Genomic DNA, 27036 nt, shown 5'->3' with positions numbered 1-27036 from the left:
AAATAAATCATTAAAATGGGGTAACATCTAAATGTCTTTAGAATAGCAATAGAAGTCTCAAAAGTGTTATTGTACTGTAAAATAATTAGTCACAGTTAGAAGGTACACTTCAGTTATGATAGCAGCTTTAAGACAGAGGTACTAAATCCTGCTCCTGGAGATTCACCTTTAAATCCAAATTTTGATCAATATATCAGAAGCAGCCAGAGAAGGTCTTTGCTTACTATGTCACTCGTGATAGAAGTGGGCATAATTTTAGGCATTTTTGTCAATAGTTATCCAATGTAGGTACTGTAAGTAGACAAGTTTACCTTCATGTTAAGGGTGAGTGAATGAGGACAGAATTGTAATTTTGTGAAAATGTGTGAACTATTCCTTTAATAGAAGTTTATTAAAAAATCAACAAGCAGGGTTGGAACTGGATGGAGGATGTTCTCCAGGAGGTGGCTTGAGCACCCTTGCGCTTAAGTCTTCTTAATGTTATCCTACTGATCTTACGTTTGAACATTGCAACAGATACAATATATTGAATATAAAAACCTGCTTTACCTTTCCTCACCAGTCGCCCCTGCACCCTATACCTGCCTCACCCACCAGTCCACAATCGGGCCTGGATGGCAGTAACTCCACCTTGTCCGGCAGCGCCAGCAGTGGCGTCTCCTCTTTGAGCGAGAGCAACTTCGCCCAGTCCTCCTCCGAGCCTCCGGCTCGAGCCGACACCTTGGACTCGATGCCGAGCAGCCAGGCTTGGACCACGGACACAGAGGAAGCCGAGAGTCCCTACCTCCCCGTACGCTACAGCGTCTCTGAGCCTGAAGTTCTGGACCCTCTCAAGCCCGCTCCGTGCCGAAGTCACTCAGCCCCGTTGGGTGTAACCCCAGGGATGCCCACCGATGGCCACCACCACCATCACCTCCATCTCCACCATCACCACCCACATGCTATACACATCACCCACCCGCACTACCACCACCATGAGCCTGCACCTGCTCTGCCTCCCAAACCTTACCTGAGGGAAGGGTGCATCCCTGAAGAGGACCTGAGACCGGTCCCGAGACCCATGCCCCGCAAGATCTCCCAGCCTCTGCTCACTAACAAGGAGGAGCAGGCCAAGGTGGCATGGGAACATGGCATCAGCGAAGAATAGATAAAGAACAAGGTTCAACTTGGACCATTGGTTGTTATAGGTGGTTGGGTTTTGGGAAAGTCCCAAGCAATGACTGATTTGAAGAACCTTCTCCCCTACTTTCCATGTATCCAGTGTAGGTCTTTTACACTTTTTTTTTTTTTTTTTTTTTTTTTTTTTTACAGCACAAGTGCTTTCCATATTGCTGAGCTTCTACATGCTATTGAGATTTTTTTTTTTTTTTTTGCACTTATTGGTTGTTGGTTGGGAGTTGCCCTGGAGCCTTGAGTTCAAACTGAGTGTAGAGCTCAAGCTACTTCCCCTCATTAGTATCAGTATGTTGATTGGATAATACAGATATGGTGAAAATCCAGAAACTTGCAATGGTACGAAAATAGACTTTCAGAAGAAACAGGAAGCACAACATGAGATTCAGGTGGTTTTGAAGTGTACCAAGAGTTTCAAGAGTTTTATGTCCCCAGAGATAGATACATCTCTTGTCAAGGTCTACAACTTGAAAACACTTCATAATCATCATCACAATAGTTTTGATTTGTAATTCATACATCTTCAAAAAGAGTGTTAACAAACCTTATCAATAGGCATTGTTCAGTTTTGGTTGGGTAGCACTTTAGCACTTAACATTTGAGCACCAAAAACCTTATTAGTTTTGCCTTTTTATTTTATTAAACTGAAATTATTTAGAAAGTGCTATCAGCAGTCAAAAGTGAGTATGTGGTTCTTTAGATAGAGGCTAAAATTTAAGTTAAGTTACATCCCGCTAGCCCACATAAGTGTGGATTTTTAGATGATCTTTGAAGGAGTTTGAAGATCTCCCCATCGACTAAGCATGCTCATTGTAAAAGCCTCAGACGCGGTTTTGTTAATACGGTGGCTAATACATGCTAACACTTCATTAGAGATCTTAAAACACTTCACAGAACGTCTGTTAACTCCTGCACGGTTGTGGGAAGCTTCTCCTCAGAGAGAATCTGCACTGATTTGACAGTAAGAGGCTTTTACAATCTTCGTAAAGCCTCATTACACCCACAATATTGTCGTGCTGCGAAAGCAAATCAGCCACTCTAAACGTTACTACCCCGTTATGCTAATAACACAACAGCCAAAGCGCTGTTAAATCAAAGCCATTTCACAGATGTCTCCTCACAGTAAACCGGCTTTTGGTCTCAGCGGGTTCCTTTGGGAATTGATTTCTGTTCCTCTGAGTTGACAGTTTTAATAAAGAAGTATATTTTTAGATAGAGCTGTTATAAAATTCCAAGACTTTAATATAATTGTATTGAAAAAAAAATACAAAAACAGAGTTAGAATAAATATAGCTTAGATTATATTATACTGTATATGTCTATGAAAGATTATAGCCTATCACACATTTTTAAAGGTGGAAATGAGGCAAGATTCATGAGTGTGTTTTATGTTGTGACTTTTCTAAAGTCTTTCAACTGCTGATAGATGCAAATCAGTACCTGATGGTGTTTGCATAATAGCTTCTGACGACTTGAAAGTATATGTTATTTAAAAAGCTAATTTTTTATGTACAATGTGCATGTTCTCTTCAATGGTGGTGATAATATTACCCTACATCACTTGAAGGGAGGGCCTGTTATTGCTTATACTGTATATGTACACACCCTCATCCACATCCTCATGATTATTTCTGATTTGAGCAACACCGCATATTTGAATAAATTAATTTGGCTGAAAAACCTTAATTTGCTGGCCAATTTTAATTTCATTTTCCAAAGGAAAGCAAGAACGCGTCCAATAAAGTGACAATTTCTAAAAGCTATATTTTCCATGTTAATTTTAGCTTGTCAGGCGATTTGTGTCATTATGGGTAGCTCCGCCCACTGGTCCAAAACCTTGCTCCATACAACTCTGTTCAAGGGGTCATGAACTGCATTTTTTAATTATTGTATAATGTTTGAGGTGCACTTATAATCTTAGTATGATTTTTACATCAAAAAGGGTCATAATCTAGAAATAAAAGGAAAAAATGTTAACAGATTTTAGCCCTCTGATTTGAACGCTCTGTTTTAAGGGGCGTGTCTGCTGTGAGACTTCAATGTAAACGCCCACTACTTTGATTGGCTAGCATCTTTACATATAAAATAAGTATTACTTATGTGGAACTCTCTTGAAAACTTTTACTACGTTTTTACTAATACAGCTGTCAAGATTAACTAATCATGAAAAGTGTTTATCATAGCATTATATTTCGATCTACTCCCGTGACATGAAAGGTTGCAGTGATGAGCATGTAGCGGATGACAGATGTATCTGTTGAGCCTATGAATGCAACTCATTGCAACTCGATTTCTGCACTCTCACGAATGCTTTTCGAACAGTATAAACACGATGTAAGTAAGAGATTCGTTATGCAGTTTTGACAGCGTCATTGATTATCAATTATATTGAGTCCAGAATTCAGTCACTGATAAACTCACACTGAGTGATTGACAGCTCCAGCGATTATAAAAGGAGAGTTATTTGATCGTTTTCGGTATATAATTTTATCACAAATTAAATATCAGAATACTATCATTGCTGTTAAGATAAACAATGTGAAGTTGACCGTTTGGTCACTGGCTTGGTTTACTGACGCATAAACAGCAATAAACGATTTTGAGAGAAAGAACTGTACATGAATCAAATCAGAAATCACTGATCACAGATCCGGAAATACAATTAACACGGTTACTTACATGTTGTGGCATTACTGTCGAGGCCATATCTTACAGTAACGGTCTGTTTGCAAAGCCTGCGCCGAAATTGCGACTGATTTACCAAAGAATCCAGAGTGAAATGTACCGAACAAAGAAATAATGCACTACTGATACATTCACATTGTTAAATATAAATAAGCACTTTTCTAGCATTAGGATCCTTTGGAAGATAATATTATTTTTAGTGATCCTATATCACTCTTCTCATCTCACTAACGCTCCAGTGGGCGGGGCATAAAGATGCGATGCGTCTATTATATCATAATGTGACACAATTCGAAACGAGTCGTTTTCTGAGCTTGATTTCAAGCTGTTTTAGGACTAATGAGGAAGTTTTAAATTCTGAAACGTATAGGATGTTTTATTAGTAATGAGCTAACGTCAAAATATCAAGGAAAACTTGAGTTCTCAATTCATGACTCCTTTAAAAATCACATATATTCTGATTGGCTGTGATTTCATTGTGTCATACGATGGACAGACAAATTACTTGTCACAGAAACGTTCCCCTCGTTAGGCATATCTTTTATTTTATAAATATTTTAAAACCACTGTATTTTTATTTTGTATTATGGGTGTTCTCCCATTAAGAGGATATAGAGGTATTATGGGTTTAAAAAGTACTTTATTTATTTATTTCTGGCATGCAAACACAAAAGTATATACTTTAGGCTGCTCATAGTATGAAATGTACTTAAGCCCCAAATTATCAAAGGCAAGGGCAAGTTTCTAGGTAAACTTTTGTGAAATGAAAACTGTACTTTTCATGGCAGGATATGTACAGAGAGAAATGCATGTATCGTAATGGCTGATATGACGGATGGTTCATCACTAAAAATCGTTGTTTATGGCCAGAGAAGGCAAATACACATGATAGAGGGCCTTCTGTACATGTTCATTACATTTAAAAATATATATATATTCCCATTTGTTTTCCGTTAGACATAAACTGCCATTGTCTATTCATTTATATGCTCTTCCTCATAAAGTGAAACTTGGGTAACTGCTGATGGTGTGCAGTTGTATATTATTACATATTATTATTTTCTTTACTAAATTATAAAGACATATAATGATGAAGTAAGTGTGTTGTGTCTCCAAAGACATTAGAAATGGGTTGAGGGATGAGTTATTAATACTTGTTTATATTAACTTTAATCATTTTAGGGTTAATTCAGACAATATAAATAATTTTTATACACATTGAATATTCAGTGATCAGGGAAGGAACTGGAATCTATGCAAAGATCGAGTGTTATAAGACAGAGTGTCGAAGTATATCCGTCAAAGCCCATTCTGTGAATATTAGCACTGATACAACTAAAAAAGCATTAATATTTGTTGTTTTGATTTCTTATTATGCTTTCTAGACATTTTGCATGTAAATATGGTCTGACGGATACCGTGTGTCTTGTATTCGTTCACCATCGTAATTTTGCTTGCATATCCAAGCAAAAAAAAAAGATCTAGGTAAAAAAGTATTATGATCACAATTCATTAAAACCTTATGCTTTAAATGACGTTTACTCATTTGGCACAAGCAACTGTAAAAAAACAACGACGAGTGTACATATTTTACATGTTTGATATCTCCATGGAGGAAAGCTGACCGTTTTGGATTCAAAGTTTCAGATTGAGGGTGACATTTTATTTTTTACATGATGAGGTTGCCCTGATCAGCATCTCTAATTCAATTCCAGATCAATACTGTTGTTATGTGTGAATTGCTAATGAAATATTAGGTTTATTTTCCTGAAAGGATTGATGACTTGAATGCGGTAAATATTGTCATACATTTGAAATGACAGTTTCTTGTAATGTGAGAGGATGAAATGGGTGTGCAAAGGGAAATTTTCTTTTTTTTTTGGTCTCTGTACATATGAAAAACTAAGCAAAGAGAGGTACTAAACGCTCTGGCCTGCATTACAGTTCGTACCACACCATGTCTGGCTTTATTTTGTGTATATAATCCTTCAAAAGCTTTGTATTTATATGGTCAAGAGGGACAAATCATGTATAGACTGAGATTAATTGTCTGCCTTGTACTTTCTGATGTAAATGTGTTTTTAAAACTAAACTGCAAACAGGTGAAAAAGAAAAAAAAAAATCTTTCAATGGCCTACTCACTACAGTTATTTTGTGTATTTTGCATTGAAATCTGAAGAGCGTTTTGTTTTACCATGCAGAAATACGAAAACCTTTGTACAAGTATTCTCAAAGTATTTTTTCTGTATATATTGTGCTAGCATGAATAAATGTGGTGTGGATTTTAGATGTAAATACACACTTTTTCTTTCCTACTCACTTAACCGCTGTGACGTGTAATTCATTAATAATGCCTAATATTAAAGATAATGTTTTATCGACTGCTATTTGCCTTCTTTCCTTTACTTGGAGGTGTGATTGAGTCATTATACCATTTAAGTTCCATGTTTTTTGTATATTGACAGCAAAGTATTAAAAGGATCTTGAAAAAAAAAAACTATACAAACATCAAAAAAATATTACACAATAGGATATGACCTACCAAAAACACAACTTGCCTCAAAATGAAAATTATGGCTGCTTACCGAAAACAAAAAAACAAAACAAAAAGTTAAAAGAATAGAGAACAAGTCAACAAAACAACTATAATTAATATATTATCGTTATAATGACACATGGAACTACCATATTGTTCCAATCGCATTTTTTTCAGCTAATGAACGATAAAAAACATTGACAGCAAATACGAATCCATCCGATTATAAAGGGCTTAAACATTTAATGTGGAATTTAATGTAACTTATAGACACAAAAACAACATTGTCGACTAATGGTGTAGATTCTAATATAGTTGTTTCAAGTAGGCTAGTAATCTTTCTTAGTGTGAACAGTAATAATTCTGAGAACTCAGTTAAGCTTTTTGTTTACTATCTACCTATATAGCTACTATACGTTACTATTACTATTAGTCTCTTACCCGAATAAAGAGTGGATTTACGGTTTAAAGTGCAATAGCAAATGTTTGGAACTAACATGGTAGGCCTATTGCCTTTTGGTGACACTAATATACTGTTTATGTGAGAGAAATATCACAAAATGGCCTTATTTTATAATATACTTACTGATAAAGCAAATTTTGGTGGAAGTTGATTTATGTAAAGCGTCACTGGATGGAGGAGAACTACAAAAATGGCGCTGGTGCAAACCACACATCATCAAGCCGTATCGTCACCGGAATGTTCACCTTCAGAACCAATCAGAGGCCGCCAACTGGACTCACTCCCTGGATGAACACTGCACATCCATTCAGACAGGAGTGCGTGTTACGACGTCATGCGCCAGCCAATAGACGAGCGAAGAGTGGACCGGTAACCAATCAGATGTGAGAGGGGGCGGGAACTTTCAAAAGGAAGCGCTGTTGAATCGGTACGTTGCGTGTTCTCGAGCCGGTATCGTTCAGAACCAAGTCCAGCACTTTTTCATACCGTATTTAAGTAGTTAAAGACGTTTGTTTGGTTTTATGATGTTATATTTAAGTGGGCTTTCCGTGGCACTGGCCCTGGCGCTGGTTCCGAGCTTCAGTGACGCTTTGAAAGATGGAGAGTGTGAAGGTGAGTTTGTTTCATATCTTCGTGATGTAAACATGTGCAGAAAACACACATATTACCTGTCAGAAGCGTCTCACTTCTGCGTTTTATTCATCGGCTTTAGTTTAGCTATGTTATATGTTTAGTTGAGGTCTTTTTATTGGGTATTTTTGGTGTTTGTTTCCTACTGTTAACTAAAGTTATTCAGTTGATTAATAATTATATTTCGTTTTTAAAGTGTTAAGCTAAACGTATTTTATAATATATTTGTAAAAATATATATTTATAATGTGTAGCATATTTGTAAGACAATATATTAGAAAAGTAAATATTTTATAAATAGAAAACATTAGTATGGTAAAGGCATTTATTTATGTAATTTTGTAAATTAGGTCAAATGGCCACTACTTTTTGTTTTCAATTAAAATCTTTTGGACCCTCATATAATACTTTAAAAACCGTGGATAACATAATGCAGGTTATTATCAGAAACCCATGTAAATAAATAGGCCTAAGCACTTTATTCACATAATTTCCTTTTTTCCTATTCATAAACTGATCAGTAAATAAATAATTTAGAAATTAACTGATATGATGCTATATATTACATTTATATTGATGATTTCATAAATGCAACTAATTGTGTTGCTCAGAGGGTCTAACAGGGTTGCCTCTTATTATTATTAGAATTATCATGTATATTTTAATAGTGAATACACATTACTTCAAGTTTTATTTTCTGGCATATTTTTTCATCAGTTAGATATTGCTGTATTGTAAAGTAAATCTTGCTTGTAAGCCGTAATGTCTGGTTAATGTATCGTTTTCAAAGAAAAAATAACGTTCTTTGTGCATGATTTTTGCATTGTAGTTTGTGTGGGTTTCCTGGAACGCTTTTACCAGACGCTAAAAGACGACGACGTCAAGTTCAACAGTGACTCCATCGAAAAAGCTCTTCTAAAATTTTGCAAAGATACCAAAGGGAAAGAAAACCGCTATGTAAGTCTTTGTGTGTATCAATGAATTGTTCTTTTTTTTCTTTCTTGCATTATTTCTGTGTTTATTCTTACTGTGTGTGTGTGTGTGTAGTGTTATTATATAGGGGCAACTAGTGACGCAGCAACAAAAATCATCAATGAAGTTTCCAAACCGATGAGTCACCATGTCCCAGTGGATAAGATCTGTGAAAAGCTCAAGAAGAAGGACAGTCAAATCTGTGAACTCAAATATGGTAAGTTGCATAGAAAAATACACTTTTCTTCAAATTCACACGTCTTCCTACATGGTTGTTTAAGAAATTAAAAACTACCCACTCCATCAATTAGAGTTAGAAGAACCGTTTCCAAACATATTACACACTAGAAACATAAAAATCATCGACTCTTAAGCATTTGCCTGTTTAAATTCAAACAAACAGCGACTTCTTTTGTCCGGGCAGTGTAGTTTCCTCTGGTTCATTTATAGCTTTTGTCTAGTGGTTGGCGAGTATTCATATCATAATCCATATTTCTGTTTGTTCAAGCATCCTGCCTATCCCAATATGCCCAATAAATCGCTCTTGCCAATCTATTGATCTATATCCACTCTGTATATTTATAAGACAATATCCACTACAAGCCACTAAATGCATTTTCCTCCTCCTAGATAAACAAGTTGACCTGAGCTCCGTCGACCTGAAGAAGTTGAAAGTGAAAGATCTGAAGAAAATTCTGGAGGAATGGGGCGAATCCTGCAAAGGATGCGCGGAGAAATCCGACTTCATTCGCAAGATCAATGAGCTAATGCCCAAGTATGCGCCCAACGCAGCCAAGGCACGGACAGATCTGTAAACTTGCAGGGAATTACGGGACCAAGGCAGGGGCCAAAGGCATTTAGGGTGGAAGATTTGCGCTGTGAAGCTGACTGACCGCCTAACAGCGGGGTTTGCATTGTGTTGTCACATTACCATGTACTCCAGGGGTAAACATCAAGAAACCGAGCGCACACACTTCCGTCAAAATACAACCTTTCATTTATGACTTGCAATGTGCAAGCTTGTAGTTCTAAATAATATCCAACACCTCCTGACGTTATGGGAAATATGTTTGACACGCTTTGTCCAGTTTGATTTACATTTTCTTTCTTTTTGTTCTTTTTTTTTTTTGAGGGTATCGGCTTTCTTTATTGATCCACTATATGAAATATAATGGAGGAAAGTCTCATCTTCAAAATATGAGGGTCAGTTTGAGTGTAAAATGTGTTTAATACAGTTATACTGTCTTTTTCATTAAAAGAAGAAAATAAATTGGTCTTGTCCTTTTATTATTATTATTTATTTTACTTTTTTGTGTGTTATATTGTTTTTATCATTATGTTTGCATTTAACAGTGTACCTTTTACATCATGGCCACTTTTTGTACAATTTTCTTCAGAGCATTAGTATTTTATTTGACTACCAAAACACCATGTGATGGTATTCAATTGATATGTTTATATAATGCGATACTCATTGCATGTATTTGTATATCACATTAAATAAGTTCATGCACATTATTTGGATTGTCATATGACATGCATACCTTTTTCATTATTGTATATCATGTTATGGAATTGCCTATGTTTGGCTATTTTTGCAGATACTGTGCATGGTATGTGACTTTTCTGTATGCATAGTGGACTAAATTTGCAAATATATGCAGTGTATAACTGGGGAATATTGTATGCCATGCACACAACTAGATTTCGGGTTTATGATTGCATAATTTCACATTCACAAATAGATTGTGCAGTGCACAATAATCCAGACATTGTTTTTCTCAGCTCTTCTTTAAAGAGAATAAGCATTCTTATGAAATGTATTAAATACATTTAGCTCTTATAACTTTATTTCACAGTCAATGTTGATTTTCCATAATTCTAAAGCGTCACGGGTATGCGCACTGACGTCAGATAGGCTCCTCCCACTCGCGGGGCGCGCACATTCCTTTTGTCCAAGATGGCGGAGTAGATGCATCTGAAGCGACGCTAATGTTTGTCGTTTTATTTTTATCGGTGAAACTCGACATCCAGGCGAACGTTTTTCCGTGCAAACATTAGTTAAAGTCCTCCTCACGGATGTACAAAAACTCTTGGAGCCGTGAGATTTCACCTCGGAGCTGATTTTATATTTTTGCGAGGGGAGCATCACTGTAAAATGAAGCGGCAGGCCGAGCGCGACGCGAGTCCGTCCAGAACTCTCACCAAACGCGTCCGCGAGCGAGACCGAGAGCGCGAACCGAACCCGCCGCTCGCGTTGCTCCTCGCGGAGAGCCGAAACTATCATAAACGAAGCCGCAGCCGAGAGCGGGAAAAACCGCGGGTCCGTGAAGAGAGAGAGAGTCTGCATCACCGCCCGCATCACGAACTGGGTCTGCTGGGTCGAGCCCCCCTCCGAACCACCTCAGTCCTGCCTAAAGGTAAGACTGTGACACCAGCCACTGAAACTGTGGGTACAAGACTAGAATACAAGACACTACTTATCAGCAATCTTGGATCTCAGCTTTCTGATGAACATGTGGAGGATGGACTGTTTCATGAGTTTAAAAAGTTTGGAGATATGAGCGTTAAGCTTTCTCATACGCCTGAACTGGGTCGCGTTGCCTACGTCAACTTCAGACACACAGAAATTGCACGGGAAGCACGTCACGCCAAAACCAGGTTGGTGCTATATGATCGTCCACTCAAAGTTGAACCCATGTACATGCGGCGTCGCAGCGTCACGCCTCCAGATGTTAGTTATGTATCTCTGCACAGCGCTGCCTACACCTACAGACAGCGGTCCCTGTCGCCCGGCGCGGGGAGCACTAGCGCCCTTCGAGAAGTGAGACCCAGACATTACGTTGATGGCATGGGACTCAGCCGGGACCGCGTTTTGGACTATTACAGTGCTTTGGAGGAGAGGAGCCGTGCGTATGCATATCAGCTTCCTGAGGATGACTTAAAACCAGAGGATGATCAGAGAGCCACGAGGAATTTGTTCATCGGAAACTTGGATCATAATATTTCTGAGGTGGAACTACGACAAGGATTTGAGAAGTATGGGATTATTGAAGAAGTCGTTATCAAGCGGCCCGCTCGCGGACAAGGCGGCGCGTATGCTTTTCTTAAATTCCAGAACTTGGATATGGCTCACCGGGCTAAGGTGGCCATGCAGGGGCGTATGATTAACGGCAACCCGATTAAGATAGGATACGGGAAAGCCAATCCGACGACTCGGCTCTGGGTGGGCGGACTTGGCCCGAATACGTCTCTCGCTGCTTTAGCACGCGAGTTTGACCGCTTTGGGAGTATTCGCACCATTGACTATGTGAAAGGAGATAATTTTGCTTACATTCATTACGAGAGCTTGGATGCAGCCCAGGCAGCTTGCGCGCAAATGCGTGGCTTTCCTCTGGGCGGTCCGAACCGCCGGCTACGTGTGGATTTTGCGAAGGCGGAGGAGACGAGGGCGTACCCTCAACAGTACCAGCCGCCTTTGCTCCCGCCTCCTCATTTTGATATTCTCGCTGAGGGTTACGGACGCCACCGCAGCCTAGAGAGAGAGCTGAGAGCGAGGGCCCGCTCACCGTCACACCCTCTGTTCGCTGAGCGAGAAAGAGAGCGCCTTTCAGATCGGGACTGGAGTCCGCCGAAGGGACTGGAGCGGCGTGCGAACCCGGAAGCATTTGGGCGGGTCGGCCGGCGCAGTCGTAGCCGCAGCCGGGAGCGCTGGGTAAAGGAGCGGGACCTTGAACGGGGGCTGGGAAAAAACTGGGAGGAGCGGCGCAAGCGAAGGAGCCTGAGCCCCAACGACCGTCCCACCGAGGAGCGCGGGCGGTCAAAGCTCAGAGGAGGGGCGCCGGCAACCCCTGAAGACAGTCCGGACCGGGGCCGCGGGCGTCTCCCGGACTCCACCTCAGAACCCCTCGATCACACCCCTGACATCAGCAGACACTCCAGCGACGAGCGTCCCCCGCAGGACGAGTCTTTGCATCCGAGGAAGGACGAGCGGGATCGCAACCACCGCAAAAGCGAGAGCGACCCGGACTCGCAGACGGACAAGTCCAAAACTGACTCCAAAAAGCCCAGCACGCTCTCCGAATTCGCCCAGACGTTGAGCCGCGTGTGGCACGGTTCTCTCGTCCTTAAAAACAGCTGCTTCCCCACAAACATGCACATGCTCGAGGGAGGCGTGAGCTTTCTCCACGCCCTCATGAGAGACAACCAAGCGGGAGGCGCCAAGATCACGCAGCTTAAAATAGCTCAGCGGCTGAGGTTGGATCAGCCCAAACTGGACGAGGTGACGCGGCGCATCAAGCTAGGCAGCCCGGACAGCTACGCCGTGCTCCTCGCCGTCCAGGGGCCCATGGACCGGGACGCCCCTCCTCCAGAACCAGGCCTTCAACAGCGCCTTCTCCGCAACCTGGTGACGTACCTCAGGAACAAGCAGGCGGCAGGGGTCATCGGCTTGCCCCTCGGGGGCCCCAAAGAGCGGGAGACGGGGGGCATGCTGTACGCCTTCCCTCCGTGTGACTTCTCACAGCAGTATCTCCAGAGCGCTCTCAAAACTCTCGGCAAACTTGAGGAGGAGCACCTGGTGATCGTGGTGGTTAGAGACTCACCTTAACACTTCGATTCCAACTCTCTCTAGAACGTTCCACACAGATTTTATGCCTTTTATGATTTTAGGGATGGATCTTTTTAGTTTTAAATACTTCCACACAGTCATCATTCCCTTTTTAAAATGTTTTGAAATCGAATAGCATCCCAGAGAAGTTACAAATGAGTTTTTTTTTATTTCTCTCAGCTGTGCTCAATTTTCCATTGTATTCTACTTCAAAAAAAAAAAAAAGTGTTTTATATATTTGCATGCACAAAGCAATTTGACTGAAGTTCCCATCCGGTGGTTTGCTTTAATGGGTGTACTACGTACTGGGCCTCATTTTTTAAAACTCAAACAGAATGAATGTGCGTAAACGTTTGTAAAAAAAATCACGTGTTGGTGAATTGTAGCATTCAATTCACTCTTGAGTGTTAACCTAAAAAAAATTGTTTGTCGATTTCTGTTGACCGGAATTCAAGTGGCCACACATTCAGTAACAGTTTTTCTCGCTGTCCGTTTTACAAAAATCCTAGATGTTTTTTTTTTTTCAGAAATAAAACGGTGCTTGACAAGGCGGTATGTTCAGTTCAGGTGAGCCGTTTGTGTCGTAACTGATGGCATCTACCTCTTTAACCATGTAACACATCAGGTATGTTTGACAAAATGAAGCGAGTCTTTGAGCCCATTGCGTTTTAATTGTATGTTGTTATAAATATGCAGCTGCAGCACTAACAGAAAGGTCATGTGACCACACTTATGAACAGTACTGTACTGATCCATTCCAGACACACTAATGTTTGTAACCATTACGAACACTACGGTTTAAGCTCGTGTTTGTTTGTACGCAGTGCCCTCCGCTGAATGACCATTTGCCGAGTCATTCGAACCCATTGCTAAAATTGAGTCAACACACACATTCAAAGCAAGTGCTATTCTGAGAGTTTTTAAACCAATGTCCTGTGATTTTGATTTTCATACTGATGTGTAAACCCTGAATCAAGTGTTATTCTTAGATTTTAGTTGATAATCATGGGGTTTGAAGGTCCACCTGCCAACACTACAACCATTTGCACTGAACGGTAATTTTCCATCGTTGATTTTTAATCGTGTTCTTTTGTTTTACACCTCTTCTAACACTCCTTTTTTTAAATTTTTTTGAAAATACTTTTATAGGAAGTCTTTTTTTTCTGTCTGTATGCGGAAACTGTATGGCGTGTATAAAAAAAGTAAACATTTCATGTGCTTGTTTTTAAACTCGTACCTCCTGTCGTTATTTTGCAAAACTGTGCAGTTTATTGTTTAGCGATGTGTAATGGAAATGACCCGTCTCCATAGTTACCTCTTTCTCCATCTCAGTCCTGCTTACAAAACAAGTTGTGAAGGTTAAAGTGGTAACCAGGCAACCACATCCATCATTGAACAAAAAAAAAAAAAAAAATCCCAGAGTTCAAATGAGGCTTGACTTGTAGTAACCGCTAGATGGCAGTGTGCTCAAAGAAACTCGACATATGAAACGGCAAGTTCCTGCTGTGCACGTGGGAAGTTGCTTCAGGGGAAACAGCGAGTGCACTGCATATTAAATGCTTGCTGAGACATTGTTGCGGCATTGAACAGATTTAAAAGCAGTCTTCATTTAGTTTCACGCTATGCCAGTATGCAAATGAAGTACTTTGCATACCATATTTACGCTGTTTAATATATAGATCTACATGACGCTGGAAGATTAACCAGCCTTATTGTTTTCAGACGCTTGTTAATTATTTATATATATAATGTAGTGAGTGACTAACACTTAATTAGCTCATTTCTCAACGCCAGAATGAGAGAATGTAAACCGATCAAGCCAGTGTAGTCCAGTCTGTCAAATCCTGACGGATCTCCCAACGCTTTCCTGCTGACCAACTGTCTGGACAGAAAGGCTTTAGAGTTACTTAATTGACTGGACCTCCTCTTCTCAAGGTGACGGGTCATTTTAAATTGCAGGGTTTTTGTGTGTTTGCAATTGTCCAGCTGCCAACAACTGGTGTAATTTGAACAGGCCACTGGTGTCTGCTGCTGGAGAACTGTGATTCGCCAGTCAATACGGCCTGAATCGCTGCTCTCATATTTGACTGTCGTGTTTTGATTTTGTCTGAAAGCGTTTTAATGGATTCCTGATAAGTTGTTAAATGTCATATGGGCAAAAAGGGTGTCGTGCAGTTCTGACCAATGCGTTTGAAATTCATGTGTGAATAATAGATCTTAAATTATCAACTAATATTATTTAAATTGGTACAAGATAAAATATATAATTTTGTTAGCTAGCCTAAATATTATGACAATTTAAAAGTTTCTATTTTAATATATTTTCAAATGTAATTTATTGCTGTGATCAAAGCTGAATTTTCAGCATTATTTGTCATTATTATCAATGTTCATCAATTTGTTTCTGAATTATTTGATGAATAGAAAGTTCTATTTCATTTATTTGAAACAATATTTTGTAACATTTAAAAAAAAAAATAAGTTGGCAAAACTCAAAACATTTAAGGCCATCGATTTTTATTTTGTACTTATACATTTTAATTGTTCTTAGCATGAAATGTTTGAGTACACTAATTCATACAATTAACTTATATGAACACTTTTATTAGTATAAACTTAGTTAGCTTTAACAAGCTAATCCGCTAACATACTAATTTGTTGTTATATTAGCAATAGTATGTTATACAGCTCTTGCTTTATGAATGCAACAGTATAAAGGTAATATTTGCTCTCAGATCAATCTCATGCACTTGTCACCATGATGGTAACTATCCTATAACCAACATTAACAGAAGTTCTTCTAAGTTAGCATAACAAAACATTAATCATACTAAATCTCCCACTTAACATTAGTCTGGCACAAAAAAAACCCACAATTATATTACACATAATTTTAGCATTTACTCCCCTTTTCGAGTGCCATCGGCAGAGCATGCTGGGAAATAGACATCCCAGCCGTTTCAGATAAACTTAAGTTCGTCTAAATTAAAATAAATAATTTCATAAAACTCAAACCGATGAAACAGTTCAGTGTACTTAGAGTTAATTCGACTGAACTAATTAGTTTAATTTAAGTTTCTCTTACTCAAACCAATTAATTATTTTTAGCGTTTGGGTTTACAGTGAGGAATGAGTGCATCCTTGCTGAATACAAGTATTGATTTATTTTATTCCACACCCCACTCAAAATAATAATAATCTTACTGACCCCAAACTTTTGAACGGTAGTGTATAATGTTACACAATATTTCCATTTTAAATAAATGCTGTTCCTTTTTAACTTTTTATTCATCAATGAATCCTGAAAAAAAGATCTCCGGTTCCATCAAAATATTAAACCGCACAACTGTGTCCAACATTGATAATAAATCCTCATATTAGAATGATTTCTGAAGGATCATGTGACACTGAAGACTGGAGTAGTGATGCTGAAAATTCAGCTTTGATCACAGGGGGAAAACGAATATCTTAAAGTATATTAAAATAGAAAAGCATTTTTGATCAAATAAATGCAGCCTTCAGGAGCAGAAGAGACGTCCTTCAAAAACATTAACATATATATATATATATGTATATATGGTAACACGTTGAAATAAGGTTTAATTTGTTAACATTAGTTAATGTATTAACTAACATGAACTAACCGTGAGCAATACATTTGTTACTGTATTTGTCCGTCTTTGTTAACTAACGAAACCTTTGTAAAGTTCTCTCTCTCTCTCTCTCTCTCTCTCTCTCTCTCTCTCTCTCTCTCTCTCTCTCTCTCTCTCTCTCTCTCTCTCTCTCTCTCTCTCTCTCTCTCTCTCTCTCTTGCACTCTCTCTCTCTCTCGCTTTCTCTCTCTTGCACTCTCTCTCTCTCTTGCTCTCTCTCTCTCTCTTGCTCTCTCTCTCTCTCTCTCTCTCTCTCTCTCTCTCTCTCTCTCTCTCTCTCTCTCTCTCTCTCTCTCTCTCTCTCACACATAGCTTTCATTGAGACATTGGTTCAAGGTGAATTGGGGATGTTAATGAAAGGTAAAATAGTTTTTAATGTCTTATGCACAATCTTTTTTTAAATCATCCAAATCCAACATGCAAAAGATGTCTTTAAACCTTTTTCAAATCTCTTTGTATTTTTAGACTATTCCGTTGGATAGAATGGACTGAATTTTCAACACTTAACTATTTGTCATAGATGCCTTTTATTTTATTTATTTTTCTTTTGAGACATTGATGGATCCTTTGAAGCAGCACTTGAAAGGCTTTTTAAGAAAGCATCTTTCTATGGTGTGCTGAGCCAGCAGCCCGTCTGACCTGTATATGTCTGATCGCTTTAGCTTGCGCTATTGCACTTGAATACGTTAATGTCCACAATTCACCTCAACCCAGTACTATAATATTAAACACAGCTGCAAGTTGCTAACTAAAAAGGCCACATCTAGTTCTTTCAGGTACAGCACGGTTCGTTTGCCAGAAAAACAACTCAAAATAACCTTGCTCAAGTAACATCTCCACAGAATCTCAAATGTTCGCATGTACCGACTGCAACTGAAATCTCAAGTCGCACAACAAGGTTATTTATTTACAAGCACGTGAATCCCATTGCAGCTTGGGGTTGTTGTGCTAGCCTGTTTTTGTACGCTGTTGGCTAATGTCTTTAGCTAATTCTTTTTTGCCCTTTTTGTCGTTTCGAATCACAAGTTTCATCCCCTGGGCGCAGACGGGGATTGGGTGTTTCGGGGGCTCGGCTGGCAGCAGTCCATCGACCCAGAGCACTTCACTGTAAGCTAGCCTGATGCTCTTATGGCGCAGGAAATGGAAGACACAAGTAATGAAATATTAATGCGGATTCATGAGAGGGTCCAATGAAATCCATTAAAGCGAGGAAAATCAATGAAACATGGTCCCCACTGCTTCTCAGCTGGGCTGATGAGTTGACCGGATCTGGTGATGTAGTTTTCTTCTTCTTTATGGACCTTCGGTAAGAACACATATGAACAAGACCAAACTAGAGTTCAGCCATTAGTGAGTGACACACGGGGCCTTCAAACCATTATAGAGTGAATTAGTGCCCGCCCCCTTTTCCAGCGCCGCTTGGTCCGGAAGTATTTTTTCCATTTCATTTTTTTTTTCATAGCGATTATTAAATAGTCTTTGTTAAAGAGTTGTAAGCCATGAACCAAGCCGATCAGCCACGAGGTAAATCACAACACTACAAACAAAAAGACAAAGGTACAAGACTGTGCATTACCGCTTTAGTACGAGAAAGAACTACAATCCCATGAAGCATTGCGAATAGCATTATCAAATTAAAAATGGAGACATAAAACTACTCATTTGCAAATGTTGATTCATATATTTTAAGTTTATTGCAGAATATGCATGTTGTTATTATTATTATATATATATATATTCAAACATTTTAGTATTTTGATCGACTCAATTACGTCATTCGCAGTGCTTCATTAGAGTGGGCGGAGCTAACAAGATATTTTGGTGCCTGTTGCAACTCTGATTGGTGGAATTTTTTGTACAGCATTATGGGTAATGTAGTTTGTCATTAGGAATTCTGCTGCTAAACACAATTATTTTAAAAATAGGGTGAAATAATGCAGGCTTTACCATTGATTAACAACCATGTAGCTTTTTAAAGGTTTATATGTTGTCGTTCAAAATTATTTTTCCTCATGGAGAAAAGTTTTTTTTTCTTCCGGAACTCAATTGTTGCACTTTATTGCAGCTTAGGCTACGTCTACATTAATCCGGATACATTTGAAAACGCCTTTTTCCTTTCAAAACACACTTCTGTCCACACTAGTGTTTTGTTTTGCACTAGTCATCCACACTGAAATGTCGGAAAATGCTAAAATCATCTTAATGTGTTTGCGTAAAAGCTCACTGAGATGATAGAGAGGGACCAGACACAATTGATCTTATTAACAAAGTATTTCACCCCTTACTGGTACGTCCAGGTCGGACTCAATTGTCATTCCATGTTTGGTCTAAAACGGAATTGCTCATGTTTTGCCACAGTAAATTTTCTGTCATCTTTTCAGGATTGTAATATGAAGATTGTACAAAGTAACATTTATCATTAGCAACACTGATTTGTTGTGAATATACCTTTATAAACACACATCTATCGGTACGATATGCGCCACAAGACTTAACATGTGTTTCAAATACCTCCGGTTTCAAAGTCCACAATATAGTTCGAAAACGCCATTTTTAAAGGTTTCCACCTCGGAGACCGGCGTAGTTTTTGCATGACAAAAACGCTGTCTCAGTGTGGGCGAAAAGCCAAACGTAGAGAAAAAGATGTGCTTTCAAATGTATCTGGATTAGTGTAGACCAGGGTTCCTCAAATCCTGTCCTAGAGGGCCGATGTCCTGCATATTTAAGCTCCAATCAAAAACTCACCTACCATATCTTTCTAGTAATCCTGAAGACACTGATTAGCTTGTTCATGTGTCTTTGATTATGATTGGAGTGAAACTCTGCAGGACAGTGGCCCTCTTGGACCAGATTTGAGGAACCCTGGTGTAGACGACGTAGCCTAGACCTCACTTCTGCAATTGCACATGTCTTTTTACATTTATAAAAGAAAGAAATGTGTTGCCTTGATGTTGACTCGATATTATTCTTCCTCCCCAGATCTTCCAGAATCATTGAGATCAGAAACATCTGACCCCAAATCAGCTGCCGTACACCCTTTGATCCGTTCATGTGCCCCAAAGAGGGCATGAACATGGATTCCCAGTAAAGCTTGCAGGATATGGTGCAACCACACGTCACCAGCAGTCCCGCAGTCCCGAAAGGCCTGGCAGATGATGTCAGCTGAGCCTGGGCTTTGCATTCTGTCAGGCAGACATGTGGCGTTGTGGCTTTTGGCCGTCACATGTATCTGTGACATACCTACCATATAGCTTTAGGCATTGTTACACGACTACAAAGAAAGCTGCTCATCGCTGTCGGGAGCTTATGGCCCTGTCTCGCAAATCCGGCTCCGTTAAGTCATGGACAGGAGCAGGAATCTCCCAGAAACAATTGTCGACTGTTTTGTCCAGATAAGATTGCGGGTGTATTTTTAAACCATGAGGCAGCACAATAGGACAGGCAGTGCAACCCTGTGGAGACGTGACTAAACAATCCTCTCTCTCAGTGCAGATGGGTCAATCTCACTAAACGCATCATGAAAATGTTGTACCCCATAATATGCACACTACCGTTCAAAAGTAGAACATGTTCCTGGATCAGTATCATTGTTGACCCTGGAACAACATTCCAATCAGCCAATCAGAATTGAGGGATAGGTTTATAGTTAATGTCAAGTTTAGGCTTACAAAAAGGATTAGGGCTCCATTCTTATTTAGCAACCCGATCTCACGGCAATTCGTACGAATTTTACGAGGTGTCTAATTTGACACCTCGCATACAACCTCACTCGTACGAATTTGTACGATTTTTGCTAAATCGAACATATTTTACAAGTTGCCAAATTCGTATGAATTCGTACGAATGACATACCCCTGACCCCGCCCCTAAACCTACCCATCACGTGATCTCACGAATGGGATTCGCACCCATCGTACGAATTAGCCACCTTTTAATCACTCGTGTTGGTCGTGAGATAGCGTTGTATTTACCTATCATCTCCTTCTGAGTTTAGGGGTAGGACTATGTTTTTAGACAGGAATTTTGTTCCAGGATCAACAAAAGTTGTTGCTCTGAGAACACGTCGTGCGTGACTAAATCAAGGCGACTCTTTAAACGTTTGGGGTCAGTAAGTTCAAACAATTTAAAAGCACTGTTTTCTATTTTAATATATTTTCAAATGTAATTTATTACTGTGATCAAAGCTGAATTTTCAGCATCATTACTCCAGTCTTCAGTGTCACATGTTCCTTCAGAAATCATTCAGGCTCTGTCCCAGAAGACATGCTTCATGTGCACTTGCGGTCTTGTGGGCTTAAGAAAGCGGGTATACGTCATTTTCAATGTTCCGCTCCGTCTCTCGCACAGTTGAGCATTTTAAAGGCCCTGTCCCAAACGGCACACTTCATATGCACTTTCGGTCTTGTGAACCTACAATTGCTACCGTGTGCGCGTGTCCGTTAAGTCTATGAGACCGTAAGGTGTCGCATTTGTCATTTTAGGTTTCAGAAGGGTGCTCACGAGCGGCCCCTTTGCGGTCGATATACTCGTAGGAAGACCACGATTGTTTAGGGTGCCGTTTGGGACAGGGCCAAAGTAAACTCCTTTGGCCATGAACACGGAAAGATTTACTGCTCCAGAAACATTTCTTATTATTATCAATGTTGAAAACAGTTCATATTTTTGTGGAAAGTTCTGGAAACCGACATATTTTTTCAGGATTCTTAGATGAATAGAACAGCTTTTATTTGAAATTGAAATCGAAATCTTTAATAACAATGTAAAAGTGATTACTGGCACTTTTGATCAATTTAATGCATCCTTGCTAAAATAAATAAAGTACTGATTTCTTAAAATCTTATTGACCCCAAATTTTTGTTTATTGTTAAAATTATCCTATTTGTAGGACTAGGACGTAACTTTGTTGTCCATTGTGTTCTCGTTTTCATGACGTCTCATAAATCTAATGCGTCCAGATGTTTTACTTTGGAGGTTTTTTATTTTTATATTTCTCAGTGGTAATTATTTTTAGATCCTTATTGTAGTAATACAGTTTTATAAAAAATACAAAAAAAATCAATGTTTGTTTAGTAGATGTAATGCAAATAATTTTGTATTTAATCAAGCACAAATGAAATGTATCACTAAATATAACATACAATTAAAGTTTTACTTTTTTTTTAAACTTTTTTTTTATTCACAATACAACAATTATGTGTTTTACAGCTTATGAAAACCCCAAATTCAAAGTTTTCATAATCTGTAAGCCATAATCATCAAAATTATAACAAATAAAGGCTTGAAATATCTCACTTTGCATGTAATGAGTCTATATAATATATTAGTTTCACCTTTTAAGTTGAATTACTGAAATAAATTATATTTTTGCACGATATTCAAATGTTTCGAGTTTCACATGTATGTATATATATATAAAAATGACAATACATTTAATTTAAATGTGATATGGATATGATTTTGTGGTATTGTCTCAAAGGCTTCAGTTAAGACACCAACAAATTTAAGAAAACCAAGCAATCCATTAGATTTGGAGATTTTTTTTTTAACACCAGTCTAACATGTTTTAAGTTGCCTTAGGGGAAGTGCATGTATCCCATTTCTAATTAGAAGTAAATGTTAATAAAGAGCATGGTTTACAGCAGGGAGATTGTCCGAGGGGACATGTTTGAACGTATGATACAGCATTTTCCATTAACAAGCAGTCTATAAAGCAGTTATTAACTGCAATTATGTAATGGCATATCAATGAACTTAGTGCTTTCAATATTGTTTTCCACTCTCTGCCATTGTACATTGATCTATACAAATACATTATACACAAATACTCTACCAGTACAAAGTTTAAAATAATTAAGATTATTTTAAGATTAAAAAAGTATATTCTGCTCACCAAGCCTGCATTTGTTTGATCAAAAAACAGTAATATGGTGAAATATTATTTTAATTTCAAATAATTGTTTTTTTTTATTTATTGTAATGCATGTTCAAATATAATTTCTTCCTGTGATGCAAAGTTTAATTTTCATCATCATGCAGACACATGATCCTTCAGAAATCATTCTAATATATTGATTTCATGATCAATAAACTTTTCTGATTATCAATGTTGAAAACAGTTCATATTTTTTTGTTGAGACCGTGATAAACTACCATTCAAATGTAATAGTAAGATTAAAAAAGAAAAGAAAAATAAATTATTACTTTTCTTCAGCGAGGATGCATTAAATTGATCGAAAGTGACAGACAATTTTACATTGTAAAAAAAGGTTCATAAAAGAATCCTGTAAAAATATATTTGCAATTTCCACACAACTGTTTTAACATCAATAATCTTGTTTCTCGATCAAATCATCATATTAGAATGAAAACCGGAATAAATGCATCTTAAAATATATTTCACAATATTACCGTTTTTACTGTTTTTTAGATCAAATAAATGTAGGGAGAAGAAGAGACTTCTTTAAAAAAACAATAAAAAAAAAAAACTTAATTTTTCTTATTTAGTGTACAAAAAATATAAATATTTAAACGCTACCCGACACTTCTGCTGATTGATTTGTATTTTATTTATTAAAAGGCCTGAGATCTCCCAAAAACGAATACCTATCCATATATCCCAGGCGTAATCGAGTGCATAGATACCAGCACATCTGTACATGTTAAAGTTGTTCCCAGCTGTGTTTCCCCCTGTAGATGAGCAGATGGTGACAAGGGGGGGTCCAGGTCCTGTGTCAGACCCTGTGATTGATCCCGTTTCCTGGTTGTCCTCCTGAACCGTCCTCTGGGACACTGGGAGAGAAAGCTTCAGAGGCCTTTGTTCTGAGGTGAGGAGTTTACAGTATTGGATTGAGGATCACTATTACGGAGAGGACAAAGAAATGTCATTTCGCCTCTTCCTCTGAGCTGCGAAGCTTCAGTTCTTCAGAAGGGTTGTGTTGATAACCGGTCATTCAGTGGAGCCTTTCACAGTTTGTTTTGCATATAGTGAATGGGAAGGCAGTTTGTACATGACGTGTGTGTATAGCTTGATAAATAGGCTGTGTGCTCAACGCACCAGTGAATGAGCGCGAGGGACCGACCCCTGTGTTTAATCGCTTAACACGCAGACCTCTGTCTGCGCTGAAAACCCTCATTGTCGCTGATTGTAGGATTGCTGTATAAGTTTCAGATCTGCCAGCGTGACTCGCTCTCATAGACGCGTAATTACAGGGACTGAGAACGAACCCACGCGCCTTTGTGACGATCCAAATAATGGTTAGGGAGGGGGACAATTCAACTCCGTTAAAACTGCAGTCACTTTAACATCTTAACCCATGTTCAGTATTCCCTGTCGAAACGGGAAGTACGAGCTAAACATATTTGAAGAGCTCATCATTTTTTTATGGCCTTAATTTGCAGCAGGTGTTATTAAAGTGCTCCTATTATGCTATTTTAAAGTGCTCTTTAGCTATTTTGTTTTGAAGGTCTCCTACAACAGGTTTACATGCATCCAAGGTCATAAAACACTTTACATTTCTCATTATATACATTTGCAGCATCACTTTTATCATCTCTTTTACAAGAGCCTAGATCTGCTCTGATTGGTCAGATGGTCCAGTCTGTTGTGATTGGTCTACTCTGCTCTGATTGGTCAGATGGCCCAGTCTGTTGTGATTGGTCTACTCTGCTCTGATTGGTCAGATGATCAGTCTGTTGTGATTGGTCTACTCTGCTCTGATTGGTCAGATGGCCCAGTCTGTTGTGATTGGTCTACTCTACTCTGATTGGTCAGATGGTCCAGTCTGTTGTGATTGGTCTACTCTGCTCTGATTGGTCAGATGATCCAGTCTGTTGTGATTGGTCTACTCTGCTCTGATTGGTCAGATGGTCCAGTCTGTTGTGATTGGTCTACTCTGCTCTGATTGGTCAGATGGCCCAGTCTGTTGTGATTGGTCTACTCTGCTCTGATTGGTCAGATGATCAGTCTGTTGTGATTGGTCTACTCTACTCTGATTGGTCAGATGGTCCAGTCTGTTGTGATTGGTCTACTCTGCTCTGATTGGTCAGATGATCAGTCTTTTGTGATTGGTCTACTCTGCTCTGATTGGTCAGATGGCCCAGTCTGTTGTGATTGGTCTACTCTGCTCTGATTGGTCAGATGATCAGTCTGTTGTGATTGGTCTACTCTGCTCTGATTGGTCAGATGGTCCAGTCTGCTGTGATTGGTCTACTCTGCTCTGATTGGTCAGATGATCAGTCTTTTGTGATTGGTCTACTCTGCTCTGATTGGTCAGATGGCCCAGTCTGTTGTGATTGGTCTACTCTGCTCTGATTGGTCAGATGATCAGTCTGTTGTGATTGGTCTACTCTGCTCTGATTGGTCAGATGGCCCAGTCTGTTGTGATTGGTCTACTCTGCTCTGATTGGTCAGATGGTCCAGTCTGCTGTGATTGGTCTACTCTGCTCTGATTGGTCAGATGGTCCAGTCTGTTGTGATTGCTACTCTGACCATTTGTATTCCATGGCTACTTTAGAGTTATTGTGTAAAATAAATCTATAAATAAACCTGAGGCTCATATCAAAGACAGTTTATTTAGCGTATTTACTGTTAGTCATATGCTATTTTATTTCAATCCTACTCATTTATGAAGTGTATGCTTTATTAGTATTTCATTGTTTCATTTTTACAACAAAGTACCAAATCTTAAGATTACAGGATAGCAAAACCTTAAATGAGAAGTTTTTTTTTTAATGATATTCTCACTTCTCAAACATAATAATTATTGCAAATGCAAACACACAAAAAAAAAGAAAGTCTTCGTCAATTGTATTAAACAATTTGGTTTGTCCTATAAATCCCACTTTCTTCTTCATTCAATATTTTATTTTTTATTTTCACTATGTGCCAGTTCACAGATCACATTAGCACACTGCAACATTGCATCACTCATTAACACGTCACCCGAGGCCTCGTTGCCTTTGATCGTCTTTTTTGATCTTGGAGGAATGAGGCTATTATACAAACCTTTATTTTTTCATTGAACCTCAAAACAGACCGAGTCCACATGGATAATGACTTGTAATTGTGTATCCCATGATGCCTCTTGGCCTGGCCTTGGACAAATGAATGGCTGTGTGTGTAGCATTGAAGGCAAAAGGTCACTAATGTGAAGGTCATCAAATACATTACAAATACAAGAAGATCATTTTTTTAGTAATTGTATTTAAGTTTTTTTTTTTGTTTATTACTTTTTTTTCCTTTTTTTTTATGAATAATTTTAGTGCTTCAAATTAAACTTATGTCAGTTTAATTGCCAAGGCAACATTTCTAATATCCGTTTAGTTTAGTAACAAAAAAATAAACAAATATTTTATTTTTGCTTTATTTCAAATAACATGATAATAACCCTGTAACAATAACAGTTTAATGGAAACACTCCTGTTTTTTTACATAAAAGTTGTCATTGCGTACATTGCTAAAACAATATGAATACTATCGTCTAAGATGACTTTTCTCGATTACGTCTTTCCTCAGTAAGCTTACTTTTTTTGAACCCCATTGAGATACTATTATAGTTTTTACTTTTATAAAACTATAATAGTATCATTTCTCTAGTTTTTAGTAATTTTATGTGAAAATAATAAAATATTTTAATAAGTTTTAAGTAATTTAAAGTTTTAAATAATTTAAGTTTACATTTAAGTAATGTAAAGTTTTTTTAATTTACAATTTTTTTTATTTATGATTTAAGTATAATAACCCTGTTTGTAAAACCACCCAATAATCACATTTACAGTGACGCTCTTACAATGGATTTATTGTGGGGTTTAAATGTAAGGCTAGTGTAACAAACCTTGTCTGCGCAAAATTACAGCTATTTTCCATCTTAATACTGGTATAAACTGGAAAACTTTTCAATATAAACTTTATAATGCATAAACTGTTCCATATTTGTTTCTATTCTCATCTGGCATTGCCTGAATACAGAAATTAAACATTTGCCTTTAAAATATAAGATTTTAAACTTGGTAGACATGACCTTGTTTATCGACATCATTAGATCAGACTTGCCACAACTTGGCAACTAAGGCCAAATCCAGGGCAATATTGATAAAATCAATACAACTTATGCATCGCAGGAATATGTCCACGTTACGATGGGAGATTTGGCCGGTTAATAGAAAATGTTGAAGTTGCTGTTTTGAGTTTCATAATATTTTACAGGCTTTCACATTGCCTCTAGGGAAGGTCACAGTGGCCCTAAATCATTCTAGATAGCTTAAGGCTAAAAATACACTCTAGTTTCTTTTTAATGGGCTGAGCTGGATTTCAGTTT

At 38.3% G+C, this 27036-nt stretch overlaps 3 protein-coding genes across 6 annotated transcripts in view; all 3 read left to right on the top strand.

Moving 5' to 3' along the window:
- Window positions 1-6652, top strand: part of dock3 (dedicator of cytokinesis 3) — a 202113-nt gene extending 195461 nt beyond the window's left edge. For all 4 annotated transcript variants that reach the window (XM_079594128.1, XM_079594127.1, XM_079594126.1 and 1 more), the window contains one exon: window positions 563-6652. In XM_079594128.1, the coding sequence (XP_079450254.1) occupies window positions 563-1147 (585 nt within the window). In that variant the 3' untranslated portion in view covers window positions 1148-6652. The remainder of the gene's footprint in view (window positions 1-562) is intronic.
- A 520-nt stretch (window positions 6653-7172) lies between these two features.
- manf (mesencephalic astrocyte-derived neurotrophic factor) lies at window positions 7173-10334 on the top strand. Its single transcript, XM_079594124.1, has 4 exons — window positions 7173-7469; window positions 8317-8444; window positions 8535-8676; window positions 9090-10334. Exons 1-4 carry the CDS (start codon window positions 7379-7381, stop codon window positions 9272-9274), a joined length of 546 nt encoding a protein of 181 aa, XP_079450250.1. The 5' UTR covers window positions 7173-7378; the 3' UTR covers window positions 9275-10334.
- Window positions 10335-10398: 64 nt separating this feature from the next.
- On the top strand, window positions 10399-14456 carry rbm15b (RNA binding motif protein 15B). Its single transcript, XM_079592901.1, has one exon. It carries the CDS (start codon window positions 10618-10620, stop codon window positions 13066-13068), a length of 2451 nt encoding a protein of 816 aa, XP_079449027.1. The 5' UTR covers window positions 10399-10617; the 3' UTR covers window positions 13069-14456.
- Window positions 14457-27036: the final 12580 nt, after the last annotated feature.

The sequence above is a fragment of the Phoxinus phoxinus genome (assembly GCF_949152265.1).
Source record: "Phoxinus phoxinus genome assembly, chromosome: 20".
NCBI lineage: Eukaryota > Metazoa > Chordata > Actinopteri > Cypriniformes > Leuciscidae > Phoxinus > Phoxinus phoxinus.
The sequence above is the reverse complement of the archived record's forward strand: the minus strand, read 5'-3'. Positions and strand labels throughout refer to the sequence as shown.

Coding starts and splice junctions, on each gene's coding strand:
- rbm15b (XM_079592901.1), top strand. CDS start 10,618: ATGAAGCGGCAGGCCGAGCGCGACGCGAGTCCGTCCAGAACTCTCACC.
- manf (XM_079594124.1), top strand. CDS start 7,379: ATGATGTTATATTTAAGTGGGCTTTCCGTGGCACTGGCCCTGGCGCTG. Junction 7,470..8,316: donor GAAAGATGGAGAGTGTGAAG/GTGAGTTTGTTT, acceptor TTTGCATTGTAG/TTTGTGTGGGTTTCCTGGAA. Junction 8,677..9,089: donor AATCTGTGAACTCAAATATG/GTAAGTTGCATA, acceptor TCCTCCTCCTAG/ATAAACAAGTTGACCTGAGC.